The sequence below is a fragment of the Colius striatus genome, chromosome 20 (genome assembly GCF_028858725.1).
Source record: "Colius striatus isolate bColStr4 chromosome 20, bColStr4.1.hap1, whole genome shotgun sequence".
NCBI classification, from domain to species: Eukaryota; Metazoa; Chordata; class Aves; order Coliiformes; family Coliidae; genus Colius; species Colius striatus.
The window spans coordinates 107,775-134,161 of NC_084778.1; the positions used below are offsets into that span (position 1 = coordinate 107,775).

General features: G+C 40.7%; 1 protein-coding gene across 4 annotated transcripts in view; it reads right to left on the reverse strand.

Annotated features, from left to right (window-relative positions):
• PITPNM3 (PITPNM family member 3) overlaps positions 1-23,700 on the reverse strand; it is a 58,802-nt gene extending 35,102 nt beyond the window's left edge. The window contains exons 1-6 of one of the 4 annotated variants that reach the window (XM_062012212.1): positions 23,591-23,700; positions 15,008-15,088; positions 11,041-11,136; positions 9,704-9,811; positions 9,561-9,608; positions 1,083-1,159 (exon numbers count right to left, since the gene is read on the reverse strand). In XM_062012212.1, the coding sequence (XP_061868196.1) occupies positions 1,083-1,159; positions 9,561-9,608; positions 9,704-9,811; positions 11,041-11,136; positions 15,008-15,088; positions 23,591-23,612 (432 nt within the window). In that variant the 5' untranslated portion in view covers positions 23,613-23,700. Of the gene's footprint in view, positions 1-1,082; positions 1,160-9,560; positions 9,609-9,703; positions 9,812-11,040; positions 11,137-12,494; positions 12,507-14,640; positions 14,704-15,007; positions 15,089-23,590 lie in introns of those variants that run through there. The other 3 variants (XM_062012213.1, XM_062012214.1, XM_062012215.1) reach the window with 3 other exon arrangements.
• Positions 23,701-26,387: the final 2,687 nt, after the last annotated feature.

Consider the following 26,387-nt stretch of genomic DNA (forward strand, 5'->3'; position numbering starts at 1 on the left):
AACATCACAAAAGCTGCCAAACAAATGCATACAGACACACAGCTCAGGCTGCAGTTCAGTGAGGGGTAAGGGTGAAAATGTTGTTGACAAGGATAAGACAAAGAACTTGGTAACTTTAGCATCTGTATAATGGTGACACAAAAACAGCTGAATATGAGAGAATTATAAACTGCTCCATAAAACCATTGTCTATGTTCAGTCCCTGATTTTTAGTATCCAGCAGAAGTATTCATTGTGAAGGCATTTTGCTGTCCTGCCTTGTATCTACTTAACTATTGGATCTTATGAAAATTAAGGTTCTACTTTTCTCTGCTCTAATTTACAATTTCCCGTTCCATATGGTCCATTCCAGTTATTCAGAAGAGAAATTTAATTCCTTTAAAAAGTTCAGAGTAGTTCCTTCCAAACCCAATGCCAGCTTATTTACAAGTGGCACCGCTGATGGGTTGGTGGAACTGAGAGCTTCAAAACAGAGGGGAAAAAAAAAAAAAAATCAAGCAGGTCAACACTGTTAAAGTCACTGTTAAAAAAGTCTGTCAGCTGGATTTAACTGGTATGCTTCCCAGGAGGACTCAAAGGGAATGACATTCATTTTCCTCTCAGCAGTAGTTCAGCCATGATTGAGAAAAGTGGCTCAAGGTCTAACGAAAGCTACATTTTAGGTCAATCAAAGACTGTCTTCTTCTTCAGAAGGCTGTAGGATTGGAATTCTTAAAAAATAGAGAAGTCATTTCTGTTGCCTGTCCTATGTGTTAACAGTTAAATAGTTCACTGGAAGGAACACAGCTTGTTTAGATTCCTTGCAGCTTTTAAAAAAACCAATTGTTATTATCAATTTCATGACTGCTGCTGAATCTGCATTTCCACTGAAGTACTACACAGACACATCAAACTCTCTTCAAAGTGCTGGTTCTTATGTCCATCTAATTATGCAATGCCTAAAAAGTTTGTTACAATTTTCAGTGATTGCAAATGCACCTACTGAACCAGGCAAAGACACTCTAAGCCAGCAAACAGGTTTATAATTCCATAATACCTACTTGTTGGAAATTGGCACAGCTTATTTTGGGAAACAATCTCACCTCGTTGTCCTCGTGTATTTCAACACTGCCTTGTGCTGGAAACCTTTGTTTTTTTAAAGAGGCACTATACAATTCACCTGAAAGGAAAAGAGACAGAACATCATATAAATATTTGGCTGCCTCATCTTTTACAGACGCCTATGTAGGTAAGGCACGTTTCTAGTTTCAGGGACAGATCTGTTCACAGGAAGTCCTGTGGGAAAACAGAACAGACAAGGTTTCTTGCACCCCTACATATTAGAGGCTCTTCTACTCTTAACAGCAACATTTAGAACAAGATTCAGATCCTTAGACAATGGTGTGTAGTACCAGAACTGCTGCTGCTTGTCATCTGTGCCTCTCTGGAGCAGCAGCAGCAGTCACCTGAGGAACTATATCACCTCTGCTCACCCCACACAGCTATCTTAGATACCCTGGTATGTCTTAAATGGCTCTTAAACACCTATACGTATATATACACAATGAATTAATCCTTTAAAGTTCTCTAAAAACCTTCAAGATCCAGATCTTCCATAAACCTCTGTAACTACGTGGAAAACTCCCAGAAGTTAGTGCAGTTTTCCATTTCCAGGCTGCAAAACTGAAGTAACAGACCTAAAAAATGTAACCTGAAAAATAGCAAGTGACATTGCAGAAAAACACAGTGCTTTGCTAATATTTTTTCACAATAAGATTGTACGTGCAACATACTGTTATAAACACAACAAAGAAAAATCTCTGCATTGACTTCAGAGTATGACTAAACAGACCCAAAGACCCACTTGTGACTGAACAGCAACATGCCCTAAGTGTCGGAACATTCACAATATCAGCTTTAAGACCACGAGACTGTCCACTACCTGGCCCTGGGAAGCAAAACTTAGGAAGTATTTCTTGGCAGAAAGAGTGGTCAAACATTGGAACAGGCTTCCTAAAGAGGTGGTTGATGCCTCATGTCTATCAGTGTTTAAGAGGAGTTTGGACAGTGCTCTTACTTTAACTTTCAGTCAGCCCTGAAGTGGTTAGGCAGTGGGACTATATGATCATTCTAGGTCCCTTCCAACTGAAAATATTGTAGTCCATAACACTTCTACCAATGGCTATGAAAAAGATCACACTGAACAAATTTTCTGTCCTTGAAGAAGATGATACAGCACTGTGGGTTTTTGTTGGCTTGTTGTGGGTTTTTTTTTTGCACTGTTTTTTCAGTTATTGAAGAGATTGCTACAGTGTATCTCTGGTCTTTTCCTAATGCAGTCTTTTTTTTCTACAGCTGCATGTGTTAGTTACCTAGGAAATAGCTGTAGGATGAGATTTGATTAGCAGTGTTGTCAACTTTATTGTCACATATATAAGTGGGGCCAATCTCTTCCTTACAAGTTTAAGGAATGTTTCATACTCCTGTCTCTTACAGCACTTACGAGATGTCTTCATCAGAGAAAAGCAAAGCTTTGCAAAAAATGCACTTAAGCCCACTTACTCACGCTTTAACTAAAATATAACATAATCACTCTCACATCAGCAACAGAGAATAGCATAAGTTCTTCATGAGAACTATGGCATGGTCAAACTATGCCAATCTTTTGTTTAGAAGAAAACAATTACAAACTAAAAGTGCCAGGATGTCTTTTAGATAACATATTTTATTCCTCTACTTCAGTGGACTTAAACAGATAAATTAAATATTGCAACATCTCACCAAAGAGGAATTAGCTGAAGTCACGGGGATCAGAGTTCTTTGGAGAGGGCAAATGTGCTTTTTCTTTCTACAGTGATGAAATTCCAGGCAAGACGTGAATCCTCCTGTCTCTGAAACATCTCCTCCTCTTTCTCATGGAGAGAGAATGAGGCTTTGAAACCCTCTGGATGTCAACACCAGAAATCTGTAATTCAAAACTTCATCTGACTGTAGTGTTGGCCTTAGAATTCTAATCCTCTCACAAGGGTTAGTTGTTCTGAGAAAAATGTAGAGGCTTTCTGCCTTCTATGAAAGATATAAGTTTTAGGAGTTAATGAGACATGATTGTACTAAATAATCATAGTAAAGTAGTTCACTGATGGCTTTCTGGATTTAAACACATTTTTCTGTTTCTCCCAGCATGTCAAAAGAAAATAAATCCATCATATAATGCTATAGATGACTCAGTTTGCTTTTTTTTTGGCATTATGAGTTCACACCCTGTTTGTGGTTCCACTCCATTTGTTTATAGGCAGTCTGCCAAATCCTAAGAGAGCAGACTGTAATTTTCACCTCACCATAAACACTGAGTCAAGCAGGGTCTGGCCAGGTTATTCTAAAAGCATTCAATTTAGTCCAAAACACTTTTTTTTAATGCTATCCTGCATAAGGACTGAGAGCTAATTCTACAGCAGATTCTACCACTATCCACCACTACAAACGTATTTAAACTTTGTGGTTATGTTTCTTCACATTTAAAACCAAGAATTTTTTTCTTGTCTTTCTGGCAGGCAAAGATCTAAAGGATTAGACATTTAATACTTGCAGAAAAGAATATGATGACAAAAGCCATCAGAAAATAAACATCAGAAAACAAACCCAATAACAACAACACATGTCCATAAACCTTGAACTTCCACTCAATACAACTCCTTTCTAGAAGTCTCTGCAACTTAAGGCTGCAATTTAAAGCTGCTTCTAATTAAAAATTCTTTCCAAAATACTGTCCAGAAGATTCACTTTTTAATGAAGGCCATCACATGAAAATATAACAGTTTTTTAACATCTAAGCTCACAACAGAACCAGTACCACAGAAACATTACTTTTATGTCATGGAAAAGGATTATTCATGGCCATGAGGCACCACCTTACAGTGAACCACAATATTTATCTTCAAGAGAACAGTGAAACAGGAAACCCATGTGCTCAGAAATCTCTTTGGTTATCCACACAGTCCAGAACACTCAACAAAATACTTCCTTGGATTACTTGTGTGCTGTTCCTTTCAAAACCTTGTTCTAAATATATGGTTTTAGAAAGCAGTGTGTGTTCTTCCCTAATGCATCATATGCCAAGTTGCAAGATAGTTTCTTGCTTCAAACACACAAAAACATCATGGGTAACTGGAGACTAGGATTCTAGGCATTGTTTTAATCACAATTTGTATTCTATTGTTAATGTAGCCCTCTGTCACAAAATTTTATTTCTTTGGCTGAGACTGCTTGCTTTCTTTGGCTGAGAAAAAGGGGGGGTAAAAAGCATGATATCAGTTTGCAATATTAGAGATTACAGAAACAATGATGCACAGATCAGTCTTTGGGAGGAAATGAAGTATTCTTTTCTTCCAGACATTCCAATATGCACAGTTCAACTGTTTTCAAAATGCCGCTACACTGCCTGAAGTTCAGGCTGCGGTAATGTTAGAGTATGTAGTGTCTTGCTTTGAAAATCTGCACCGAGAAGTACAGTTGTAACATAAAAACACGTCACATATATGGCATATCAAGAGATTTGCTGATCATGTACTTCAGGTTTTGGGTGTACATAGGTCCAGCTTTATTGTTTAGATTAAATGCAAGATATTTAAATAACCGGGGGACCTTTTTTTGTCATGGTAACAATATAAAGGGTAAGACCATTCAGTAACTGAAGCTGTAGAAGACATAAACAGCATGATCTACTCGAGAAAATGATAGAAATTTAATTAGGCACTGAAATGAAACTGATCACAGAGAAATTATGTGTTTGACTATGTACTGGAAGGGCTGTAATGTGGTAAAATAAAACTTTATTTTCGTGGGACCAAAACTCTCTGATGATATTATCAGTATTTTACAGATTCACCAGCTGTCTAGACTCATACCATCATTATACTATTTTATGTTAATTTTATCACTATGCAAATTACAGTAATGAAAAAAGGTACTCAAGTCACATACAGAGTAAGAAACCAGTGGGTTGTAGTAATTCACATTGTAACAAGGTCAAGGTGGGATATTCTCAAAAACTTTCTGTTCATTTATTTTAGTTTGTTTTTTAACTAACCTGCAAATGCACCAGCTACAGAACCTGCTAAGGCTTCTCAAACCTGGCACAGAGAGAGGAGACATGGGAATAGGAGAATATGCTGACACCTCATTCCTCAAGAAGGTCCCTTGCAGACACCCAAACTAACTGATCATTAGTAGGTAGATGGTAGTAGTGGCTAGTTCCAACTGCTGAGCCAGTGCTCAAGTTTACAAAAATAATCAGGTCTCCGATTACACTGAGAACCTTCCAAACCTCAGCCTTTGTTTTAATGCTTTCCTGAGAGCAAGAAACTTTAAGACTTCATTCTAGACACAGCTGCTAAACCACCTTACACAGCTCTGGCTTGTACTTCTGAGCAGAGGGAACTCATGCTATTGAGTGAACTTGGCCTAACCTCACTGCATTGGTTTCTTGCAGGCTGCAAGTCAGAATACAAATTCCTACTATCTTTTTTCCAGGATGCTTCCTCAGCCCAGGCATCAGGGCAGGATATAAAAGTCATAGTCAGTTGTTCTGACCTTCCTCTAAAATGGTAAGCAATCTTGCCTCTGCAGACAGGAGCATCTTTTCCATAGGTATCCTGAGACTGTGGAATTAACTTACCTATCACAGAACTTTACACCTCCCACTCCCCCTGCAAAATGCTTTGCCTGTCAGAGAACAAAGCTGAATGTACAAGAATGGCACAAGAAAAACAGAAAAGTAAAAATACTCCCCCAAAAACAAGAAACAAAATTCTGCTATATCGCAAAACTAACCTTGCACATAAAACCTCACTGAGGTTAAGAAAAAAAAAACCATGGTACACAATAGATTTAAACTATGATGCTTTATCAGACTCATAAAGGCATCTTTGTATGTGACGATACAAAGGAAAAAAATAAACCTACTCTGGGACAAACCAGTGAAACAGAAAAAGAATTAACTGCTGACAAGGATTTAAGGTTTGGATGAAATTTTTGCTTCAGTGTATGCTGCTTCTATGGTACCTACATGTGGTGGTTTGACCTTGCCTGTACACCAGGTGTCCAACCAGTCCTGAACTGGACAGGGGAGAGAAGATACAACAAAATGTTTGTGGCTTGAGATAAAGGATGAGGAGAGAAATCACTGACTAATTACTGCCACGGGCAAAACACATTTGACATAGGGAAATAAATTTAATTGATGACCAATCCAATCAGAGCAGGATAGAAATAAAAACAAATCTTAAAACACTCTCCCCTCATCTCTCCCTTTGTCCCAGGCTCAATTTTACTCCCAAATTCTCTACCTCCTCCCCCTCCAGCGGTGCAGGGCAACAGGCAATGGGGGTTTACCACATGTTGTTTCTGCCACTCCTTCCTCCTCAGAGGGAGGACTCCTCACACTCTTCCCCAGCTCCAGTGAGGGGTCCATCTCATGGGAGACAGTCCTCCACGAACTTCTCTAACGTGAGTCCTTCCCATGGGCTACACAGTAGAAATCACAAAATTCCTGGATTATCGCAAACAGTGCATTGTGCAACATCAAAGCATGTCATACAAAACATGTCAGAAGAGTCCTTGTCTAGACTCCAGACTCTTGTCTAGGCCTCCTACTTTAGATGGGTACCAGGTTACTCTCACACTTCACTTGCAGTCTGGATGAGTCATATGACATGAAAGAGATAATGAGTTTGGTTTCTGTACTGTTCAACAAGATCCACAGCAGGAGCCTTTAGACCTCTCTGCAATCATTATGCCTCTCTCCTTTCATTGCCCCATATTGCTAAGTATACTACTCAGAAAATGAGCTGACCAGTATATGTGGAGTCATATATTCTAAGATTTTATTTGTCAGATAGAAGAAAAACAGGAAATGCACTCAAATTCCTCTGTTTGAAGATCCATCTCAACTAGAATACGGGTTCTTGTAGGGTAAAGCTGATGTTACTCAGATCTCACCTTCCCTAAGCCTGAGCCGTCCATTTCTAGATTATGCACTGAAATCTTCAAATGCAGAAAATCAATTCACAAAACCAACAAGCAGGAATACAAATGAAACAGAAATACAGATAGAGGTCTGCATAACATTAGAATGCTTTTACACATCGCAGAAGGTAACTTTATTGCCAAGTAATTTTCCCATGCTACAAGAACACTGCTGACAAATGTTAAGAAAGCAATTACTGTCTAGCTATTTCAAAACCTCACTAGTCTTACCGATTAACAAATGGATGATCAAAAATTACTTGTTAGAGCTATTCTTTATTCAGAAATCTGTAGGTATTTGTTACCTCACAACATTTATTTCTTCTTCAATAGTAAAAATTTCCAAAACTCTACAGTGAATGCAAGAGGGAGCAATTCTGCTATCCCTTCCTCAGGTGCAGCTTCTCCCAAATAAGTATGCATAAGTATGCATTTGTCTTATGCATCTGTGTAATCGCATCAACTGAAGGGAAGACAGGGAAGCATCACTGCCACTCTGAAGTAAGCAAGAGCCTCGCAAATAGCTCTGGACAGCTCAGCTGAGCAGTATATACACAGAGCTGGATAATCAGCTTTCTGGAGCAGCAGCAACTGATACATAGGACGGGGAAGGTGTACTTTCATTAAAATACAATAAACAACAATAACTTTTTAAATGTTCCATTTCCCATTTCTTTCAGAGGAAATTTTGTTTATGTTTTACTATAAGCTCTTCTAAGGAGTTGTAATACAGGCTCTGAAAAATACTTTTTGTAACTTCCTACACATTTGTAATTGGATACAAGTATCAGGGATGGAAGGAACAAAAGTAATCTAACAGCAATAAAAGAAATCAAAAGGATACAAATGCATAGCCTTCGTTCTGTCTGTGGGGAGAGAAGGAGAGACGGCGCAAGGCAGGAGCATACGAGGTGGCAGATTGTTTGAGACTTGAATTGTCACTGGAATTGGGGAAAGCAAGCTGTGTGTCTATAGCCTTGCCTGACATAACTTATTGCCCAACAGTCTCTTCATGTACAGTAGTACATCAGACCTGAAGATCTGCCATTGGCATAAGCGGGGAGACATGAGAAAGTAAAAGCTCGGACAGTGCTTCCACACCCCAAATTAAACAGGAAAAGCATCAGTTGAATCCGTGAAAATAAAAAAAAGAATGAAGTACTCTGAATCTAAGAGAAAAGAATTCACATCAACATTCCCAGATTTCTGAGAACATAAGGTATAGTGCAAATTTGTAGTAAGAATCAAGCCAGGTCCTCTTTTGGTTTTTTTTTTCCAGACCATTTCAAATATTTTGTCATGTTAATGAGGGAGGAATTTGCAGAGAAAACAAGACAAATTGTTTTAGGTACAAAGCATAAGGTAGTGATAGCCTCCAAAGAAAACTGTTATTTCCATGATCATACTCCCATGAGACATTATGCCATTTCCTCCCATCTGCTATGCTATTACTAGCCATTTATGACAATTTTGTCATGAGAAATATGTTCACATGAAGGCTGTAACATATGCTTTCTATTAACAAATGATAAAGAATATTGCAATACACTACAGATGCAGTTTTTCAAACTGTACTGTTTAGAGGAAAACAATGACACACATGACTGAGCTCAATCCTGTTCTGGAAGCCACAGCATGAGATAGTACTTGTGTTAACTTCCACACTGTTTTTTTCATTGAATGTGTCTTAGACATACATGATACCGGATTTTGTACATGACTACTATGGAGCACTGGAGTAGAAGCAACACACAGGTTCATTAGCCAAGGATCTAGACTCCAATTGCTCCTCAACTCCAGTTCTAAGATGAGGACAGATGAGCTAGGCAAAATGTAACTTTCAAAGAGGAAAGGGGTTGGCACAGAGGGCAGCAGGTGCTTATGAACATAGTTGCAGGAATACCAAACAAACATTTCACTGGGAACAAAATGAGGACAATGGACAATTGTTACCACAGAGAACTGTGATGAAAGAAAAAAACCCTCATTAACACCACTCATTTCTGTAAGCCAATTTGCTCTCTTTAGCAAGCAATGCAAAAGCAAAAGCAGCACGGTGGCACATGAACTACTTCTCAAAGTGGGACATCAGTAGCAAAGGAATCCTAGTAATCCAAAGCATAGCACTACTTTTCATTCTCACCACACTTGATAACAGTAACATCTATTGCACCTCTTTAAGCAAAGATGGAAGAAGGAAATCTGGAGCACAAAGCACAGAAGGCTTCTTTGCTCCAAATCAAGCTACATTATACTGTCCTGTATAAGCTATCACGTATACCAGCAGCTTCAACACCACCTCTGCCACTGTAGCCAATGTTATAAGGCACTATCTAATGTGCTGAATAATGTTATAGGCATTTTCTTGGTTCATTTTCATAATCCACATTAAAAATAAATATATTTAAAACAAAACTCAAAAGAATCCTGGTCCTTCCATATCCATCTCCCTTCTCAACATAATGCAATACCAGATCTGTGCTGATTAACATTTCTACTCTATTATTATCTCTAGTTGAGCCTTGGTACAAAGAAAAATGAGAACAACTTCAACTCACGTTGTTTTTCCTGTAGAAAGCCAGATGAGCAAAATGCAGACTCTTCACCTGCAGAAGAATAAACTACAATGTGAATTACATGAACATCAAGCTCTCCACTTTTTCTACTACTGTACTGTGGTAAATATTTTGCTAAACATTACCTTGATTTTCTTCCAGCTTCCCAATTGTTTCTATCTGCTCAACAAGGTCATTTGAGTTCCACTGGCTCATGCCTATGAGAATGGCACTTTTTCCTTCCACCATCTCTTCTGTAGGATGAAAAAGAACATAATAAATTGCAGTGATGAATATGTGAAAAAATACACAGGATGAAAACTAGTAATTGTGAGGGAAATAATCACTCATCATGGTCTCTAATGGGAATACGTAACAGGTTAGCATACGCAGGACTCTCCAGGAAAGCTTCTTGCTTACTGACATGCTCTACGGTCTCTACAGTAACTACATGTCAGAATTTTTCCTCCTTTTTTTCTTTTTTTTTATTTCAAACATTCAAAACAGAGAGCAGAGGGAAGAATGTACACACAGACCAGTTTTACACTTTTCAAGCATGTTTTTTCCTCTTTTATCAAAGCATCTGTGCTACACAAAGCTTTAAATTTTCATTAATGGACACAGAGACATAATGGAATGGCACTAAACCCACAGCACAGAGAATCATCTCTTTTATTGGGATCACATCCAGGGAGGAAGGTGGAAAGAGCTGAAAACACAAAATACAAACCACAGATATTATCCCTCTTGAAAAAAAAAAACCAAACAAAAAAAACCCAAACAGATCCAGAAGATGTAGGAAAACATTTTCAACAGCTTCAACTCAACAGCTGTTTGGCAAGAAGGATGCCTTAGTCCTTTCTGAATAAATTTACTAAAAGCATTTCAGCATGGCCGTATACAGCCCAAAATGGTCTTTGTACCTAGGGTGAGTGCACTGAAAAAAGGGGGTGGTGGGGCGGAAGGTGAAATGAATAACCACAGTTCTTTATTTGTTAAGAGCCAATTCAGAGATTGGGTCAAATTCTGTCCTCTCTTTCTGCTGTTTGTAGAGAGAAGGGCTCTATTGTGTGAATAAACATACAAGAATTTGGCCAGAACAATCCTGGTTAAAATGATCCACATTTTCAAACAAAAAGAGAAACATGAGTTGGTTGGCAACCAGTCCTTACACTGGACTTCCAAATGATTTTAAAATTTGTTCTTTCATGTTCTCTTGCATGTATCTCTCATTTAGACATAGACATCTTGATACTGGGAAGGATTAAAGTGGACTTACTCTTGCTCATCTACTCTAGCACTTCCACACATCTTCCATAAATTTAGGCCCATTCATCAACCTTTGAGAGAAGATCTGATGGGGTTTTTTTTCAGATATCAGTCTAGTGAGAACAATGCTGTCAGTTCATCCCCAAAGGAGCTTAGTTACTTGCTGCAAAACTGGTGAAAGAATGGGGAGGGGAGAACAGAAACACATACTGACCTCGTGCATCAAAGAATTCATCATCGGAGCTCTCCACAGAGTCCTTGAGGACGTTCTGCATGTGCCACTGAGCACCACTGAATCGGCACGAGCCAACTGGAAATACAGACTCACATTAACTCAAAGGAAGGCTCATGTCTGCTCCAGGCTTAAGTACAAAACACATTAACAAACAGTCCAGGTAGACAGCTCAGAAGGATCATTTTGGTCAACACATGTACTTTAACCTCAACAGTCAGACAGAGTTTTCAGGATGATACAAAAATTACACCTGCTTCCTCCTAACAAAAGGAACTAAAACAAGTTCTTGATAAAGATAAGCCTGTATCACTTTCAGCTAACTAGTGACTTGAAAAGTTAAATTCTCCCCTATTGAATTCACCATGCTGTTAAATTCCATGCTCAAACTGTAAATTGTTTCTAAGACACAAAGATGCATTTCCCCAGGACATGGCAGTAGCTCCCATTTAAATTGAATTTCACTTCTTTTAGAAGTGCCACCCTATTTAGCTCACATATTTACAGAGCAGCTACAGAACTCTCACTCGCTGAGCTGTTTTCATCAGATAGTTTTGTTTTTCTGGAGCCTAGGGCTTTCATTTGAAGCTTGCCATTTGAAGAGAGGAATGCAAAACCACATCAGACTAGGTACAATAACAGATATTGTCACAGAGGTTAGATGGATTATCATACTCAAACTAATTTGTAATTAGTAAACCAGAGTTCTCTTTACATCTACAGCAACCCAGCACTAGAAAGTAATAGTAAAATATATTCCTTATATTAGCAATAAAGTCTCCCTCAAATCATTTGGGAACTAGGGATCAAACCCACCCTTTCTATAATAGCATAACACCATAAAGCTACTGGACACTCATTACCAACCAGAACAGTTTCCTTGTTTTACTCATTTCTCCAAATGATGACATCAGACCTGAAATCTAATATCATACAGGCCTGTGTAAAAAAGCATCCTCTTTCTCCCAGTACTAAGAGAGCAACTTGAGCAAGGTAGACATCCTTCTGCATTATTTGGAGAGGGTGGAAACATGCCACTAGGTCACAGCAGAGAATGCATACGGATCATTACATTTACTGTTACAGATTCCTGGAATCTTTTACTTATGATAGGGAACAGCACACTGAGTTATTCCTAACCAAATAACACCTTGCAGTCTTTTAATTCAAATATATATATATATATATCTGAAAATTTATCACTATAGTTGTCGAAATAGCATTAGAAAGAACACTATTCTGAACTTCTAATAAAGAAATGTCTGCATTTGGTTAATGCTTGGAAGAGCAGGAGTTCCAGAATTTCAGAGCACAAGAATGGGAAGAACCACAAAAAAGACAGTGACAGATGGTAAAGGGAGGATTTGCAAAATTCAGTCTTTGGATAAAAGCCCATATGCTACAAAAGAATGGAAGAAGGGAATAATCTGCCTCACCTTTGGAGACGCTAGATCTGAAAAATAAAATATAATATTATTAGTCTTAGTAGAAAAATTCTTGATCAAACTACTCTTTTTCAGCCTTAGTAGCCTATTACATTTCCTCATCATAGGCCTCAAGATCAATAAGCAGCCAGATGGATGGGAGTAAATTATGGAATTTATGAAGGGAATTTATGAAGAACTTGTATATGAGAGGCAGGTTTACAGAACAAGAGCAAGACAAAGAGAATGAATGAGAAGGCAGAAGACTGCCTCGAACATCTCAAGATGTTCACAATTTTCCTCTGCAAGAAAACACTTTCACTTTGGTCCACCAAGTATCTGCAACTGATGCTGAATTTCTATGATATGATTTTTATTAAACCACAGGAATATTCAAACTAAGACAGAACTAATTGTTAAGACACAATTAATGCCTTTTGAGGTCATGTAGATGCAGACACTTATATATTAAACATAAATCTCACAGAAAAATCCTGCTCCAATTTTCCAGAGCAGATGTCTGTATTGATGGCAGTTCTTCCAAGACTAAAAACTGAGGAGTCTGATTTTCATATATTTTGAGTATTCAGTGACTTCACGAAAAGCCAGAGGGCTACATTTTCAGAAATAAACAAACAAAAATGCCACAACAAAAAAGTACCCTCTTATGACAGCATATAATTTATTTTGAAGACACATTTAGGGGCCTGTTAGCTTCCTTGCATTTTTTAAAGGCATATAAGTGCATGCCTCTAGTCAGGCACCACAAATGCAGGTATCCAACACCAGCAAACACTAGGGAAAAGAATAAACAAAATCAAACTAGAAGAAATAAGTCTTTGGTATTTTGGATAATTATTTTCAGGATTTATCTTATTATGATTTTAATGAGTCTCCAGTTTTTATGTCAGTCACCTATGTTTCCCATGGACTGGTGAAATCCCATTTGATGTGCTCTTGAGTTTCTCCACCAAAGACTGAAGATTTAAGACCAGAAGGACTCACTTATTTTTCCTTCATTTTCTTTGTTTTTTCCTGATATCTAGTCCCCTTGCAAAATCCACCTTCAAAAAATAAATGCTAAAAGTTACAAGATTAACCCAACACCTGCAATACCTGGGCTAGTTCCTTCAATTTCATGGTATATGCCTTCTCATATCCATTTCCATTTAGTTTCTCTGCTGCAGGTAGACAGTTCCTCTGGGAAGAAACTGCTTGCTACTGTTTGGTTTTATCTAGTAGATTTTGAGACATTACTATGTCAAAGGCAGCAAATAACATCAAAGACACTACATAAATCCTTGAAGAGCTAGGTAGTTCAAGTATCTGGACACTTCTTGCATCTGATAATAACAAAGGCTAGACAGATCTACCAAGGAAATAAAGTACAGTAAACTATAATTACATCTCAGCAAAGGCAGGGGAAACTAGTGAGCATGCATTAGCTATATCCAATGAGGTTCAGAGCACGAAAACTGCATAGCCCCTCTACATAACCTTTACCTCCATTTATTTACTGACAGTCAAATTTTACCATTTAGTTCACAACACAGGAAGCAATTAAAAGAACTCCTTTTTTTTTTTTTCCTAGCAGCAGCTTATTGTTCTGCTTTTGTCTATAGACCAAATGTATCTTAAATCAGATTGGTTCTGAGAAAAATCAGCAGAGGTGGGGAGGGAGAACATATAAACGCATACATGCGTATACACAAGGCATCAAGGAGATACATTTGAGCTGGAGGTAACAATCCTGCTTTTTTAACACCCAGAATGACAATGTAGGCTGTTCATTATAAGGAATTCACTCTCAGCAGCTGTAATGCCAAAACCTAAGCAGAAGAGGAAAGGAATTATGGGACGAAGCTCAGCTAACCACCTATACACAAGAAACAATATGCAGAAGAGCTTGAGAAGCTGTAGCTAGGTAGAGGCCAATAGCAAGCTTGCCACTCGTAGTCACACAACAAGCCTGCAATTCTTGGAGATGGCCTACTGGCCTGAGAAACCTTCTATACCCCCGCAGCAAGCACAGAACAGTATGGCACAAGAACACTTGGGTAATGTTAACTCCTTTGACATGCCATTCTCCAAATTTATTTGAGTCAAATTGGTCTTTACCTTCATGATACACAAGGTAGAAAACACAACAAAACCTTACCAACAGATATTCTCTGTTGTGCAGGTCAAGAAATCCAAGAAGCAAGCCAAAATCCTCATGACCTGATGGAAAAAGCCAACTGGTCCCATTAGACAGCTTTTGGGAAAGATCTTATTAATCCTCATTCTTTTATCTCACAGCAAAAATTCAGTTCTCATATCCTTCTTCTATCAAGAGATGTCGAGTATCATGCATGTGCCAGAAGAGGCAAAATGCCTTCCTTTTATCGAGTCATGCTGAGAGACGTCACTACCATATGCTTGGAAAAAGCACCAAAGTAAGATAAAATACTTTAAAATCTTGTATTTTCCTCATTAACACTGTCAATTAAAAGAAAAACAAAATAGAAAACAAAAATAAACCTTACCAGATTCACAGTCATTGGGCAGTGAAGGTTCTAACACAATGCTTACAGAAATGTTGATTCCATAAAATGGAAGAGAATTACCTTGAAACAGCAAGAAAACAAACACATGAGCATCAAGAAATTAAAAGGGAAGATGTTACAGGGAATATCTTTTCCTGTAATACTAAAGGTAGCTTAAGTCAGGCTATTCTCCAGAAAAAAAAAACAAACAACACAAGCTTCTTTCCATGTTTTAAAACTTCCAGAAAAGCACAAAGTATGGGGCAACACCAGTTTTACTAACACCACGGGCCTACCCTTCACATAATGCCTACGAAATGAGCCTAAAGATACATCAGCCTTTTTTTTTTTCCCTATGAGAAGCCTAAAGTTCTCATTCTTAGTAACACAAGCATCCTGTCAGCTTCTGCTTTGTAAAAAGTGTGCCTATGCACAGTACTTTAGGTGACAAATCTATTACTATCTCTCTAGACAGGTAGATATCCCTCCACATATGACAATGCTTTTTGCCTCCATGTGCCCTCCAATTCATTAGTATTTGACTGTTACCAGGGTTCCTGAGACCAAGGTTTGGGTTTAGCCCACATTTTCATATTTAAATTAGAGATGCTTAGGTATTTGACATATCTCAGTAATTAGGTCTGAGTTGTCTTGGCAAGACTATAAAATTTTAGCTGGAAGGCTCTCCTTAGCTTCCCTCAGTTCAGGTTATCATTACACAGATATCAAAAGCAGGACTGGAACTTGGAAAGATAAGGTGAAAATTGACTCAGGTGAAAACAGCAGTTGTCTACACATAGTGCGCTCAAAACACACACACACCAGGCTACTGCACTAATTAAACTATTTGCAGATGCTTGTTTCTGCAACTGCAACTACTTATTTCTCCACTCATTCAACTGGCACTGCTCAGCAAACACACTTTGGCAAGGGAAAAGAAGTAAATCAACACTTAGCAATTCTTTAAAAGGGAGTTGACATTCACATCTTTCAAAGACGGAAAACAATTCTTAAAGAATTTAATTCCTACTGAAGAACAGCTCCATTACACCTAATTGTCTGTTTGTGATGTACTTGGGAGGCAGTCATCCAGCACATAAGATGTAATAAAGACTGAAAGGAGTGAGAACAAGAGCTAGGTGATTTTCTGACGTTTTCCTTTCTTCTCTGCACAAAATTACTAGAAAATCTTGAGTAACAACAAAGACAATCAAGAACTCAAGGTGCAAGCAAAGTGGATTCCATTAAGTCAATCCCTATCTGATCAGTTACAGTGCCATTCACAAGACAGCATATGCTTCCAGTGACCTTGGCATTGGATGCAGATGTAAAGGGAGAGAGGAGGGAGAAGTATCACAAATCTTCAGGCACAAATTCTGGCTGTGGGAAAAGCCCTTGGGAGCATCACTTTTATATGGAATGCTTCTAGATTTAGAAGCAGCTTAAACATAGCCACAGTCAGCAGCAGAAGTCTGCATAAGCTCACTGCAGCAGTTCTCCACATCTACACTTATTGGCTAGCTGGACTGCATTGCATTGTGCTAATACATTAGTCTTATTGAGTCTGCTTCCTTGTGTGCCAACAGATTAGCATTAGCTACCTTAATAGGACTTTATTAACATTTCTTGATTGCATTAGACACTGGTATTGCCTGGACTCGCTGATTTGATTTACAGTGTCAACTGCTGCATACTTTATTTTATTATTTTGTTTCAGAGAATGAAAAGACCAGCTGCACTTCAAAACAGGCTAACTCCTTGGTAACGACACTGGATGCTTCTAGGTTAGCAAACTTTATCAGATTTGTAGACTCATTCTTGGCATACAGATTTCAGCAATTTTTACAAGCAGGGTAGCAACTTACATTTAATTTCAGTTGTTCAGTTCAGTATCACAATTTCTGAAGACAGAAGGGGAAATCGTGTAGAAATGCAACGTCTTTAGCAGAAACTCAGTAATTTGCCAGTCACAATAGCAGACCTAGACGCACTAGGACTAGTGACCTAGAAGACCTAGTAGTTCCCCTAGGCAGCAGGACAGGCTGACAAGTAGCAGTTAGGAAAGTTCACAGAAATAGACAGATGCTTTTCTTCTAAGAGAAGAAGCAGCAAAGTTCTCACCTTTCCTAATTTTGCATAGGACTGCATGCTGCTGCAGTCAGCTTTTATGGAGAAAGACAACTTTCAGGGCTTTGCCCTGAGCACACACACAGTAACAAGATAAGACAAAAGCAGAGACATCTTGCAGCAACACATACAGAAGCTGAACTTCCTAGTTAGGCTAGCACTAACTGTAATTAATTGTAATTAAGATTAATTATAATTAAGATTAGAATCAGTGATTTTCTTCTGTGAAAAGTCTTGCCTGCTTTTCTTCAACAAAGAACAGCTGGAATTCTATTGACAGTTTCCTGCATCTGTGATCTGGTGACATGAAATGAGGTGGTGTGATGCGTGAGTAATGCAACATTGAAAAGCACTCTCTTGATTTGCCTTGCACTAAATCATTTCACGTTTTAATTTTTCTGTGGCTGACACTATCACATACCTGCATGAAGACAACTCTTGGAAGACTTACAGAAAACAATTTGGCACATCCTAGATATACCAGATCTGAGTTTGTGACTCACCATATATCACTATACACTCCAACCTTACAGCAGCACTCATTACATAAACAGATAATTAAAGTCACTTTTGAATATTGTTGCAAAAGAATCAGTTAAAGTAAGATTTTTAGATTTATATGTTCAATAGCCTATTTACCTATGTTAGATATTGACTTCTGAAGCACAAGGATCACAACTGAAACCTGTATCCTGTACAGCAGTAGTTTCCATAAGGGTAAGAGTAACCAACACAACTACTTGCACCCTCTTGTGATAGGTAGTAAAACCCTCATACTTTACCCCACACTTGAATGAGCACCTAAACTCATCCCTGAAGAACATTCAGTCACTCTGACCCTCATTTACACACACACACAAAATCCTCAGGAACATCAAAAATCTTATTTAACTAAGAATGGCTACAGAAATTGTTCCATGTCCTATCGTGTGGTATTTGTACTTCTGTTTGAGAGCAAGTCAGACTGCACTTCTGTAGATGTCATCCAAATTTAGATGCAAGGCAAATTTAATCCTTGGTGTTTTGCAACTGTACATAGTTCCAGGAAACTGCAGAAGAAATAGTTTCCACTCCTGTATCTGCAGCTTCTAATGCTACCCATTCAAAGAGGAAAAATCCCACTGACAGTTTGTCATGTTTCTTTTAAAAAAAGGCTATGAAAAGCAATTTAAGAAACAAACGTCTTCCTCTGAAAATTTAATGGCCAATGTTGCTTATTGCCAGAATTTAACCACTTGCTTGTATCACTTTAAAAGGTCTGGTGCACAAAACCCTAAGTTCCCAAGGCAGAAACAGCTCACCGGTGTTAATAGTTCCACACACTCTGCTATCATTACCAAAAAAAGCTGTTCCAATATGACTTGTAAAGCAATGACCACGGTTAAAATGCCTATCAAGTCAGGAGAAAGAAAAGGTGTCTACTTGCTTCATTCCAATAACTGGCATTACCTCTGACTTAGCATAAACCAAAACTGCACAAGGTAGGCCCCAGATCTTTAGGTGCAACACATGTGGAGATTAAATGTGTGCTGAGCACAGTAATATCTTCTGGAAAAATAAAGGAACTTTTGCTTGTGGAAATTATATTATCTAGTGTATCGGACACTTGACCATGATACAGAGCTCTTCCATTGGATCTAATGAGCTGAAAATCATTTTAGAAATGTGCTAACATGTAAGTCTAGCTTTGCTGTGAAACTACAGCCAAGTAACCATTCTCCACTGGTCTGGTCTTCTCCTCAGCTTCAATTAGGCTTTACAAACACTGTCTGCAGCTAAAAGAGAAAACCATACCTTGAGTCATCACTGTTTACAGCAGAACTTCACCAGCAGATTCAGCACAAACACTTTGGGAACGAAATAGCAATGACTTTATACCTGAAGCGTATTTGTAAGAGAGCAGAGTGACAGAACAGTAGGCACAGTCCAGTTTAAGAATCACTCCAGCATCTCCTAAAGGCGCTCTTCTCCTTAACAATCAACCAATGGTTACCTTCTCAAGCAAACAGGACAGTTAGAAAGAAAGCAGGCTGATATGAATGCCAGTCACACCAGTCCCTCATGTGCACTTGGCAATATCACTAAGGTATCAGGCTGGTCCAGTAGACCATCCCGGCTAAAGTGTGCTTGTACTGGATCTCCCAGAAGATTCTGCGTTCAAGCAGTCTGGGATAACAAGAGCAGATTTCACTGGATGTGATTACAACAGGGGGCTTTCCCATAAAACTAATTCAATACAATTCCCATCAGTGTCATAATACTACAGATCTCAAGCTTTGCAAAGGCATAGAGGTTTGCTACATCTTTGCTTGGTAATCAGCATTTGCCAATCAAGCCTAGACATAAGCACATGCCACAGAAAAGAAACCATAAAAACCACATTCCTGAATGCTACTATCACACCAATCTAGTTAGCAGAGACAAAACAGCACACAATGTTCTCTTAGCTACTGAAAACTCAGTCACAAAGTATTGAATGAACTCAGTTAAAATATAATTAAAAATAGACTCAGTTGTGCAGATTAAAACACTTTCACTTGTCAAAACATTTTTTTTTTAGAGCTGTGGCCATTTTGAATTCAGGGACAGTTTTCCTAATAAAATTAAAGAGAGATGCTGGGTAGAAGAAATGACCTTTGCTGTTGTCATTGATTGCTGTTGCGTAATACTACTTCTTTCTGTTATCCTGGTTTCAGATGCTTCCTGCCTACCCATTAAGTGATTTAACTGAGCTACCCACACAGTGTTACCTAGTGACTACATACTGGAGGCCAAAATTACCCATTGTTATTTTCCAGTTATGCTTTATTTCTTCAAACATAAAACTGAAGATGTACTTTAAAAACATGTGAATTTAACTGCTGCAGGCACTCCTCAGTCTCAGTAGCTCAGGCAACAGAGGGAGATGCTGATCCTCTCTCCAGCTGTTGCAGAGCAAAAACTAAACTATGGTCAGTCTAAGCCTTTACCTGTGCACAGATCACCAGAAACGAAGGACATATACGCCAATATTGTTAGTAGAGCCACAAAGAACTCATCCAAAGCCACATAATGAATCTGTAGCAGAGACTGGAATTTAAATTGTTGAAGTCGAAATGAAGGCTAATGGAGTAGGGGAGAGGTGTCCAACCAGACTAAATGGTAGCTGTTTATAAGGGATGTGATCCCATTTCCTTCTTCATACCAAGCAATGCAGTCACTTGACCCCACCATTGAGTCTCTACATTGTAAAGCCAGCAAAAAACAAACTTTCTAAAAATTTAAAATAACAAAGAGTTTTCCGACTTGTTTGGTTCCCAGAATTAGACTGCAGAAGAGCTCGGGAAGCACAGGAGATGGCACAGGAAAGAGGTGAAAATACACAAAATTCCTCTTGCTGTTGGCAGCAAGCCACCAGGTCATCAAACCATACCTTCCATTCATTTTAACTTCCACTACTCTAAGCATAGGCTGAGCCCTGCCTAACTGGTATCTGTGTATGGTTACAGTCTTGTGAATCACAGACTTTGAAACATTGCTGGCACTTCAGAAAGAAGACAGAGTGGAAAAATTAGAAGGGGCAAAAATGTGAGCTTGAAAGACAAGCACCAGGAGAAAGTTCCCAGGCGGCAAGAGGAAGGGCAAGAACTCAGGAATATGTAAGTGGGAAAAAAGGAGATGAAAGGTAAACCTGAAAGGGCAATAACACAAGCAGGGTCTCAGAGTGAATGAAGCCACCAAGTTTATCAGAGAAGCTGCAGCCCAGAGAAGAAATGTTACAATACTCCCTCTAAGGGCAGTTCTGGGCTGGCAAGGGCACTGGACTGACAGGATTTCTGACAGGTAGGAAAAGGTTCAATAGGTAAAGGAAAAACTGAGAGGAAGGGAAGGACTAAAGGAAGAATAAAGGGGTCAGTTTTGGAAAGAATGCAGCTTGAGACAGGAAGCATTGAGAAGAAACAACTTGAAGATAGTCAGCAAGATCAAGCAGATACCAGGAAAGGCTAGAAAAAAGAAAGGGTCGGGAGCTCCCTTTATTCTCACAGTGACTGCATCCATCCCTACATGAAAAATCAAAAGAAGGGCAAGGAGCACAGCTGACAAAGCAAGAGGCATAGTTAAAGGCAGAAGACTGTCCGCAAAAAATGCAGGTGCCCTTGTCAAGAAGTCAAGAGAAAGAGCTAACTGAAGGAACAGTCCAGACATCAGTCTTTCATCTCACAGCAATTCAGTAGTTACAAGTCTCTGGCTACTTCATACATCCTTCAACAAAAAGTTCTACAGCAGATGGTAAGGTCATATATATTTACTGATTTCATGAAACAAACCAAGAAACTAAGCTATGCAAGCTCTTAATCCCTATTTTACAGTACCAGTGATATTTGCACTTTATGGGATTACTGGTGAGATGGAGGAAGAGAGAGAGGAGGTTTAAAATGGCTGTTGAGGCTCCAAACTCTAGATCATGCTTTCTGGTAAATGTGGTACATCTCTTAGAGATTTTTCTTGATGCTTCAGATGCCAGCTTCCCCACAGTAGAAATTAACTTCAGCCTCCCTCTAAGCAGTATCATCACCTCCTCCAAACTCATTCCCCAAAACCAGAGAATATATGAATATTCTCTAACCTTTTCCTGTAACAACTGTAGGTGGATTGCCTGTGTCACATCTGAAAGACTGCTTTCTCAGTGCAGAGATTTTGGATTTCTGAGGAGGATCTGGCATTTTTTGAGTCACTGCTGTCTGTTAAAAACTGAAGTGGGAGATGAAAAGCAAGTACTACACAGGGACATGTGATGTGCAGTTGCTGCTACATTGGGTTTGCAACCTACATCCTGCAAATGTCCAAGTGTTTCTGCACTGGGACTATACCAAATACTTAACATCTGGAGTCCAATAGGTGGGATCTGGCTACTCAAATGAGTCAAGTCAACCACTTCTAGAATATGGTCTTTTTTATTTGTGGTGAGGCTACAGCACTGGCAGAGGCCACAAGGTAGGTTACATACAAGCAAGACAGCCATGACATATCTATATTTGTGCATATTCCAGCTCATATTGTTAAACTCAGCGGGCTCAACTTACAAACTCGGTACATTCCTCCAGCTCCTAATCCAGATTTGTTCTACCAAAGCTCTTTTGTGAATGGTCAATTCTTGCTTTCATTTACAATAAAAAGTAGTGATAGCATCATAAAGCTGGCATCAAGTCGTATTTTGTCTACTGAAGTGTATGGTATCACTGCCAAGGAGCATCATCCTTTAAAATTCCTGTGCAAAGCTCATTTGAACAAGCAAGCTATGTATGCAGAGGACACTACTAAGGTACCACTGAAAGTAAAAGCAATTCTCCCTTATTTTCCTATCAAAAGTTAAAGAACTGCAAACCAGTGAGACTTTTTCCTTACTTATTTCCTCATTTTCTAAGGGCTGAGAACAACGATTAGGTCAATATTGTGTTTGCATCTTCTGAAATTACTGATGCCCTCGCATTCTTCAGTGCTATGTCTCTGGGCTGCCACCAGCCCATGCCTATTTTGGGGAAATAATTAAAAAAACTAAACACTGCTGAGCGAAAAATTTATGTTTGTCCCATTATCACCATGTTGCTCTAAAACTGCACCGAGAACTGGCATCAAATACCAAGCAAATTTCATATACAGACTAGCAGATATTCAGTCACAGGAGTTAGGCCTTCACATTCAAAAGCAATGCAAAGTGCAACCTAGAAGAAAACCACTTCTGCAACAGCAAGTGGTTTCTTATCTGTTCTGCTATCTGGCACTGGTCATTCATGCACACAGAGAATACACCATCCAGTGCACAGCTGCCACCAGGCACAGGGCATCAGGGCTTTGCTGCCGAGTATCCCCAGGTGCTCTGGCCCCAGTCCCAGTAAACGTATCTCTGAATTGCTCAGCTGAACCTGCCAGGCACAGGTGAGATTGCAGCTGTGTTTTCCTTCCAGCCAGACCTACCCAACAAGCACAACTTTGTTATTTTCAGAGGCGGCCCCGGCTGCTGCACCTCAGTCTTTCTCCCAAGCAAGTGACTACAAGCATCAGCTACGCGAGGTGGCAGCCACAGAGCTCCCTCAGAGACGCTTCCCAGCCCAGTACCGGCACGCAGAGCCGGGAGGACGCCAGGCAACGGCGACTGGGGCGGGCGCCCGCGACGATCCTGCAGCGCTACACGGCATTGCGAGACCGCTGGCACCGGCCGGTGTGGGCACGAAGGCAGAGCGGACGGCATTCGGAAAAGCGAAGGAGAGCAAATACACCCGTGTCTCCATCTCAGAAGTTGCGGTTCGCCGTTCTGGCGGGCCGACGGCGGGGACGACCCGGAGCCGCGGGCGCGGAGCCGCCTCACCTCACCTGTCGCTGCGCGGGGCCCACGCTTCTCTCACGGCTGTCCCACTCCACCCGATCCCGCGCTCTCCTCAGGGCCGCCCCACCCTGCCGTGCGGGTTCTGCACTCACCTGGACGTGGAGCTTTCGCCATTTCAGGACTGCCCACTCGCAGCCCGGCCGTCGCCAGCCGCGTTAGGTGCTCGCCCGCGGGACCCTCCCGGCGAACCGGCACCCCTCGCTCCACCGCCCCATCTGCTCCGGGCAGAGACCCCGCACCGCCCACTCGCCTGCGGCGCTGGAAGACGCGGCCGGGAGACGCTGCCGCGCCGCTCGGTTCCGCTGCAGCGCAGCCGCCGTCGTTAAAGGCGCAGCAAGCGGCTCCGCGGGGAGCGGGGGCCGGGCTGAGGATGTGACTGCTCGTCAACGGCCTGGAGGGCGGCTGGCCAGGTCTGAGCAGCGCTCCGGTTCGCAGAGCGGCTCAGCGGCGGCTCCCTCTGCGGCCGCCCGCAGGGTTTGCCTCGTCTCGCCGGGGGCGCAGGGCAGAGGCCGGCACCGCCCGCTCCTGCGGACGGCGGGGCCCGGAGCTCAGGCCCTCCAGTGCGCCCGCCGGGGATGGATCGGGGCTTCCTCGCTGTCGCGGTGCTCCTCCGAGCCGCGGGCGTTCGGAGGTCAGAGAAGGGGGTCTGCCGCCCCGTGCCCGACTGGCTCCTGCCCTAGCAGCCCTAGCAGGGAGTTATCGCTGCGCTGCTGTCCGGGCACATAGTTCAGTCGCTGCTGCAGTACTACCCCTGCAAACCCATCCTGCAAGTGGTTGCTCTGGATTTCCACTGCAAAAAATCCTTTGGCTGTTGCCAAGTCTTGTGTCAATGCAGTGGTTGTACTTCTGCAATATGCTGCCTTTTAAGTCAGCCGTAGACAAGCAGCTTACAGTCTACTGAGGAACTTGCACTAGGGAACTTTGAGGGCAAGACTGTCTTCCTCCCTCTTACAGAGCTTCACTAGAGGCATTTTTCTAACCCCATCAACGAAAAAAATGGAGTTGCCAGCTTCTCCAGATCTCTCAGGAATTGAGAGAATCTCAAGTGTTAAGTGGCAGCCTATCTTATGGGAACGATGGGAGGAGGCAGACAGAGAGCCTATGAGGGCTTCTATTTTATTTGTAGCACGTCAGAACACCAACAAGTAAAGCACAGCAAGTAAAAAACCAAAAATTTTGTCTAAGGGACACATACAATTAAAGAGCAGAGCAAACACAACAATGCAGCCAGGTCCTAAAGCATCTTACAGGGTCTGTGCTAATACCAACTTGGTAGATATAAAAATAAATACACAATTTGCTCTGAGGGTTGCCAAGCAGTTCATTCAAGGAGCCACAGTAAATAACCCTGAGAATACAGTGAGCTAAGTGGTTATGTTTGAGGCTGAAGCAGAATAGCCACAACTTCCAGCAATTCTCACCCCCCGAGCCAGCTGCAATTAAACTAACTTTAGTTCACCTTCCCCACTTATGGGTGACAGTGCTATATGCTGGAAAGTTTGGCCTTGAGGCACATTGCCTCTGCTGTTTCATTTGAAGTCCCAATTAAAGGATTTCGCCTCATGATTGCTTTCCCAAAGTTCATACAGTGTCACTAAGCCACCCAATAAAGCAATCCTAGAGAAAGGCTGTGGATATTTCCATGTGTCTGGCAGCCCAGGGAAAAAAAAATCTGAAAGGCTGAAGCTTTGTTTGGAGAAGAGTAGTGAACTCCATACTCTGTGCTGCTTCCTGCTGTGAAAGTTGCAGTACTTTCCAAACAACTTCTGTCTTGTACCGACATGACCTGCCACCCCCACTTTGGGGAAGGAGCAGGTCACTAATCAATGGGATAAACCCACCTATCTTAATGAGATATTGACTCTATACAAGTTGGAGTAGGAAACAGAATAAAAGACAGACAATGGGACTGAAACGCATTTGTAACTGGTAGTTAAAAATGCATGATTACCCACAGCTATGATAAACCCATTTGCAGTTTATCAAAAAGGCTATCATGACAGCAGTATGCAAGGAAGTGATGGACAAACAGCAATTATCTTCTCCCTTCTATTCACCAAAGGCAAAATGTGCATTAAGCTTTGCTTTCTGTTATGCCAGTGCAGTATCTCTGAAATCTATGAAGTTGGCATTCACAAAGTCAGAAGATAATTGCTTATTTCAAGAAGGGGTGATGCTGTGTGCAATTCCATCAGCAGTTGTGGGACTTCAGTGACACAGCAGTGTGGGACTCAAGGAAAGAAGCTGATTGGAAGGGTGCAGTGAAGGTCAGGCTTTAAGGTCAGTTCCTATATCTGCCCTGAAGTCACTACAGAATTTAAGAAGCAACCCTCAAGAGCAGACACTGCATCGAGTGAGGACAAAACAGCAGGTAGAAGAGCAGCTCGCAGCCAAGCATTGCACGTCAGCCACCCACTAGAAATGGGTTGCACTATGCTGTTTTACTTGGAAGGACTGAGAAATTCTCTGGCAACAGATACACCTTATTTGTGACTGCTCGTGTCAGTGAAACAGACAACGGAACTGTCCAGGATCCAAGAACAAGTTTAGAGATGGTAACTCTTGGCAACATAACTTTAAATAGTTTGAGAGGCTTCTCCACACTGTTTATGTCACCCACAGCCAAAATTAGAGACAGGCTATTTAGAGCCCAGAACATTAGGGGAGAAGAGCATTCTGCCAAACCCAAAAGGAACAAAATCATAATCCTCAGAGGCATATCAGAAGACAGCAGTGGATGGGCAACTGGTCCCAACAAAGACTTTATGGTACTCCCAGGTATAAGGAATTATCTAGCAGGAAGGTATGTGCCTTGGTGAGAAGACTGTGATATTGACAGGTTCAGTCTAAGTAGCACACTGAGGACAGTGATTGTAGCAATTTTCAGAC